This window comes from Elaeis guineensis, chromosome 5 (assembly GCF_000442705.2).
Source record: "Elaeis guineensis isolate ETL-2024a chromosome 5, EG11, whole genome shotgun sequence".
Lineage (NCBI taxonomy): Eukaryota > Viridiplantae > Streptophyta > Magnoliopsida > Arecales > Arecaceae > Elaeis > Elaeis guineensis.
Window position 1 is genome coordinate 119240427 of NC_025997.2, and position 6497 is coordinate 119246923.

The 6497-nt window shown below is 39.3% G+C and overlaps 1 protein-coding gene across 1 annotated transcript; it reads right to left on the reverse strand.

Annotated features, from left to right (window-relative positions):
• Window positions 1-229: 229 nt before the first annotated feature.
• Window positions 230-5142, reverse strand: LOC105045495 (calcium-dependent protein kinase 2). Its single transcript, XM_010923789.3, has 8 exons — window positions 4482-5142; window positions 2550-2693; window positions 2305-2457; window positions 1787-1902; window positions 1439-1606; window positions 1164-1291; window positions 880-979; window positions 230-676 (listed from the first exon to the last, which is right to left on the reverse strand). Exons 1-8 carry the CDS (start codon window positions 5125-5127, stop codon window positions 584-586), a joined length of 1548 nt encoding a protein of 515 aa, XP_010922091.1. The 5' UTR covers window positions 5128-5142; the 3' UTR covers window positions 230-583.
• Between the last annotated feature and the right edge of the window lie 1355 nt (window positions 5143-6497).

The window sequence follows — 6497 nt, forward strand, 5'->3', positions numbered from 1 at the left end:
GAAAGCGAACACTACAGTGGACTAGATGGCGGCGTTTGTAGCAGAGCACTTGAGAGATACTCTATGGACGGATTCAAGATCAGCCTTGCGGCCCCAAAGTACATATTATTTTCTAATTTTTTTTGGATATATTCACATAAGAATTACATGAATGATCAATTTTTTATCAAAAAAAATAAAATAAAATCCATATTCCAATATAGTAGTATCTTTCCATGAAAGTCCTGACTATAGATACACCCATTTATTGATGACAAAGGGACATCAGCTTAGTGTTTTCTTTTGCACACCAGATTGTCAACTAGAAAGAGTACTCGTCTAGTTCATTGCTGAGAAAAAAAAATAAAAAGGGCCAACCTCCCCAGACCACCCCCCCGAAAGGTTGTTGATTACAATCCCAGCTTAAGTCCATCCCACCAACAAAATAGTGTACAGAAATTTATGAACCGGTTTGATGAGCAGCATGAATGAGCTCCTTTGAATTAATTTTATGAATAGTTGCTTCTCCTTTGAATGTACCCCATATGATCATCATGTCTTACACCATGTTATCTGATCTTCCACCTCCTCTGCTCATGCCCCATTACACGAACACATCGCGCCGCTTCTTTGGGTTTGGATCTGGATTCCCTTTCTGTATCATTGCCACGAACTCGGTGTAATTGATCCTTCCATCCTACAGGAAGAACATAGATGAGAACAAAACGAGAATCAGCATATCTGTGCATTTTGTTGATGCAGAAAGCTCATCGATGCAAGTGAAGACTAATAAGGTTTGTCCGCAGGCTATACAGTGGTAAGCTAAAATTCTGCATTTAATTCATTCAAATATGCAGAGAAAGATCAAACTTTTCTTTAGTGTTCTATTTTTTTCCTTACATTGTCAGAGTCAGCTTCAGCAATGATGTCCTTGATTTCCTGACCATCATAAAAACCCTTCTCCTTGAGGGCTTGCTCGAGCTCTTCTTTTGTAATGAATCTGAGTTAAAATAAAGAAGAATCTTAGCCATTGTCGATCCAATCTGGTACACTAGAAATTCTTTCTATAAACACTAGGTTTCATTGGCCTAATTTGCAAGAGGACTAATGGACTAAATTTTCTGAACTTTTCCTTCTGGATGAAAGTAATATTTGTAAACTTATCCTAGCTTGGTTGTACATACCCGCTGCCATCCTTGTCAAAGTATTGGAATGCTGTATAGAGATGCTCTTCTCTATCCATTCTGTTCATGTGCACCGTCGCTGTGATGAACTCATCGTAGTCTATTGTTCCATTGCCATCTGCATCAGCCTGTATCAAAAAGTGTCAGGAAAGAATTAAGAAAAATGGAATCGAAATATAAGCTGATGCTGATTTTGATAAATTTAAGTGACAAAGTGGAGCTTTATATTTGGTAACATTCCTTATAACTATGTGGTAGGTTTCTGAAGAACTTACAGCTTCCATTAGCTGTTTAAGTTCGAACTCAGAGAGCTTTGTTCCTTGTTTGCAGAGTCCCTGTTTCAGTTCTTCTAGTGTTATAGTCCCACTATTATCAGTATCCATGTTCTTGAACATCTGCTTCAGCCCTTGAATCTCTTCTTCTGATAGGCATCCTGCTATGACCTGCACAATTTGGAAGTAAAAGCATGAGCTTAGTTACAAGCCACAAGAGGTCATTTTTTTGCTACTAAGTTAGAAACTACTTTGCTACAGATTGCAATATATATTGAGCAAATGATCAGACTTTTAATTATTGGCTGCTTAATAGCTTCAGTGGTTAGTGAAAGAGAGGCAAAAGCTTACCCTCAGTGCTGCTTTCTTAAATTGGTTCATTGCTCTGAACTGTTTCAGCCTATTGAGAACAGCATTATCAAGGGGTGTATCAGGTGCTTCTCCATCTTCTTTGATCCATGGGTGATCTGCCATAGCAAACAAATTCCATTTTACTTTGTATCTTATAAGAAGACTGGATGATTTGATTTGATAAAGTTTGGGCTTCTTTCATGATGATGCAAAAAAAAAAAAAGTTTCATGGCTCCTACTTCCTAACCGACCAGCTACTCTTGGTGATAAAGATTAATGATCCAAACTATCTTTTAGTTTGCATTGCTTCTATCTTGTTTCATTTAAAATTTGATGTTATTAGGCCAGTGGTACATTGGTCTACTTGTTGGCACCTCCCTCCAAAGTGCTTGCACTGGGGAGTGCTCTGAGTTTGGACTGGGTAGGTTTGCACTGTTCTTCTTGAATATTTTGATTGTATTAGTAATGTTTGTTTTGTACCCCCACCCTATGAAAAGGAAAAACTGTATTTTTCTTACTGAGGACTTGGAATGCTGTAAGTCTCTGCTTGGGGTCTGAATTGAGCATCTTTCTGACAAGATCCTTAGCACCAGATGAAATGTTTGGCCAAGGATCACTTGTGAAATCAATGTGGCCTCGCAGAATTGCATTGAATATTCCATGCTCAGACTCTGTTGGACAAATTTGAACATTACAATCAGTCCATCTAAAGCAGTATGAGATCTTTAAACAGAATGAAAGAAGTAGAAAGATAGCAGCCTACCAGCCCAAAAAGGTGGAACTCCACACAGGAAAATACAGAGCATTACCCCAATGCTCCATATATCTGCTTCTGGCCCATATTTTCGCTTGAGGACTTCAGGTGCAATGTAGTATGCGCTGCCTACTATGTCTGTGAACATCTCTCCTGTTCAGGATTAGCATTCCTGTTGTTAGCTTGGATGCAAGTAACATTGGTATTAGAGAATAGCACTGCAGTGAAATGTTAAAGAAATGCATGTAAATTAGAAAAGACAAGAACGATATTGATCTTATATAGATTGAGAAACAGAATATGATCCTCTATGGATTAATACTTCAGTTCATCCTGTTTGAAAAACAGTATTGTACTTTTTTCCCTGTATAATCCTATTATTAAGTAACATATGGATTGGCAGCTGGTAAGCAAACTCCATATTCAGGTACATGGATGCAATGCACCACAATCCTGATACCAAACAGAAACCAATGACATAAAAGTAGCAATTTCTTGACAAAATGTAGCACAATTTGTTAAGAGTATTTTTCAATTAAAAATAGCTTTTTGGTTTTTAATCGTTGGCCTTTTGGGTCTCTTGATCATTGCCGGTCAAAATTTCAAATGCTTTTAAATGTTGGAACCAGGCATTGATTCCAACAGGTGTTGGTGTCTCTTAGGTTGTAACCGTTGCTGTTTCAACAGCTATTAAATCTTGATTTTTATGATTATTGGCTAAATAAATGTTTTCCTTATTTGGTGACTGCTGGACAATGCATACTCGCTTGTATATAACTCTTTATTTTCTATATATAGAGTTCTACTGTGAGAGTCTTGATTGTTATGATTTTTGGCTAAATAATTGTTTTCTTTATTTGGTGACTGTTGGGCAAGGAATACTTACTTGTATATATCTCGTTATTTTCTACATATAGAATTGTATAGTGAGAGAATCATCATGCAGATTACTCTCCCACTCTCTCTTGTATTTTAGAAATTATCTTATATGGTCTTTGAACGCTTCTTCTCTTTTTTGAGTTTTTTTTTTTTTATGCATTCAGGTTGTGTGTGCATATTCTATAAATCAATTGGATAGTGCAGAGCCCAACTAGGCTTATTATTTTGGGCATTGTATTCAGGGATACGATATCTAGTAGCCCACCACCTTATTGTGTGAAAGTTACTGTCTTTAAGAGAGCGCTTTAATTATCCTGCCTTTCCTATCCTATTTAGTAGGGAAAATTATCTATAGATCCCTGGACCCGAAATTACTTTTGAGTCATGAACTTTTCAAGTTGAATAAAAACTCCCTGAAATGCTAAGAAGTTATTTCTAGGTCCCTGCCGTCCACACAGATTGGTTACACATGTCCATGTTTTCACTATAGATAATTTTTCCTATTTAGTATCCCGGGATCGGATAGCTAGATTCCTTCCCTTCTTCCATTTAATGCCTTCATTTCTCTTTTACATGCTTTCAATTTTTTCCACCATTTCGAACACAATTTGCACCTTTGGAAATAAAAGGTTGTTATGTATTTAAAAAAAAGGGTAGATCTAATGTAATGATTCTATAATGTGCAAAAGATAGATAGTATTCCATATGTATTGGCTTTGATACAATTATAGATATTTTCTATATATATATATATATATATACACACGCACTTGATTTCAGAGGGGTCAAAAACATTATGAAGTGGGAGCAAGATTCTGGATGATTCCTATTTAGAAGATTATGGGTTTTTAGGGTCAAATCAGCAGGCCAAGTTTTTGTGAAAACGCTATGACATGCAAAGCTTCATAAAATACTTAATCCTGTTTCTTTCAACCAAAACAATTCTTCACATAACAAAGAGAGATGATAAGATCAGAAGAATTAAAGGAAATAAGAAAGAAAACATTCAATTTAATCGAAGAAGAGTTAAATACGAAGATATAAGGAATGGCCTCCACGAACCTTCCCTGAAGAAGACCGAGAGCCCGAAATCCGTAGCCTTGAGGGGCGCGTTCTCGTTCTTGCTCGACAAGAGGAAATTCTCAGGCTTGAGGTCCCGATGGATGACGCCCATGGAATGGCAGGTGTGGACGATCTGCACGATGGTCCTCAGGAGGGAAGCGGCGGCCCTCTCGGTGTAATGCCCCTTGGCGATGATCCTATCGAAGAGCTCCCCTCCCGCGCAGAGCTCCATCACGAGGTGGACGGAGTGCTTGTCCTCGAATGCGCCCTTGAGCTCCACGATGTTGGGCTGCCCGGACAAATGGTACATGATCTGGACCTCCCTCCGGACGTCCTCGATATCCTCCTTGTTGACGAGCTTCCTCTTGGCGATCGTCTTGCAGGCGAATTGTTCGCCAGAAATCCTGTGAGTGCAGAGGTGGGTCACGCCGAACTGGCCCCGGCCGAGCTCCTTCCCCATGGTGTATGTGGCCTTGACGTCCTCCATGGGGCGGCCGAGCACGGGGCCAATGGGGGACGGCTTGGAGGGGGGTGGGGAGGGCTTCGGAGGGGGGGCATTGCCTGCGGGGGGATTGGGGGGGTCGGCCGCGGGGGTGTTGACGGTGGTGGGCGGAGGGGATTTGTCGTTGGAGAAGCAGTTGCCCATGGGGGGATGGGGGGGAGGGGGTGGAGCGTTTTGGGGGCCGGGAAGGGGTGGCAGGGAAAGAAGGGTGGAGGCATGTGTTAAGAGGGGGAAGGGAAAAAGGAAGGGAAGGAGAAGGTGGGGAGGAGTACAGGTAGGATGGGGGAATGGAGGGGTGGATTTGGGTGGTGAGAGAGATTTCAGGAGAGAAAGTCTGAGCTGTATTTTGGGTGAAGGGTCGGGAGAGATTGGCGGGAGGTAACGGTTTTTTCTCCGTCAGGCACTAAGTGGGTATTTTGTTAGCCCAAAAAAAAAACAAAAAAAAAATGTTAGGTTGTGACCATGAATAAAAGGATGAGATCTATGGTCAGAGTCTGATGTTTACATAGAGTTATTGGCAAATGGATTCGGTTGCTGCCAGCAAGGCAGTGCCTTGATGGGATGATCAGTGTCAAGTTGTTTAGCTCATGGAGGTATAGATTAATATAAGGAATAATTGGTAGATGGACTAAGTCGCAACCAATGTATCACATGCTGTCTTGCTAATATATGATATCAAGTCCTAATTTTGTTCGCGAGAAAAAGGTCTCAATTCGTGCTGTTGGTGAAGTTACTAGGAATTGGAATACTCGTGATCTGGCTCTGTGTTACAGCTTCATCATAAATTATTGTTTTAATAGATTTAAATCTCACATGCCCTTTGACTAAGAAAAGGATCCATGTGAACTTCCGAGTTTCTAGCTTAGCAGAAAAAATACTACTATGAAATGATACAAAAAAAAAAAAAAAAAAAAGACTTAAAATGATTATTTTCAACTAGAAGAAATGATCATGACATATCTCTTTAGTTTCGAATATCCTCAATCCATTTGAGGTCTTGATACATTTAGAATTACTCTAGAATGAAGTAGCGAGGTGTTCGTGAGGTGAGTAGCTTATGAGCAAAATTTTCATTGGAAGGATAGATAAAAGTGATTAAAGACTTCTCTTATTGTATATCATCGTAGCATTGCTCATCCAATTAGGATAGAATATTTTTGTGCAAGTAGTTCCTTATGATTTTCTAGATCTATTTGTCAGACATTTTAAATTGTAGCTATATATTAGTCGTTGTTGTAATTTGAGATTCTTGTCCCTCTTAGTCTAAAACTATGACAATCTATTGGATTGATGGGAAAAAGGAAGATGAAATGAAAACCTTGAGTTGACTGTAGCCAAAATCAAGAAGCCTAGATGAGTGTATTTAGATCTAGATTTAAAAGTTTAGGATAAAATGAACTGAGTCCGACCAGAGCTTGATTAAGCTTATAATGTAGCCTAGAGTTTGGTTAGGAGTGAGTTTGATGCATCGACTTGAGATTTAAGCTTCTATATCTAAAGTACAAATAGGAGAG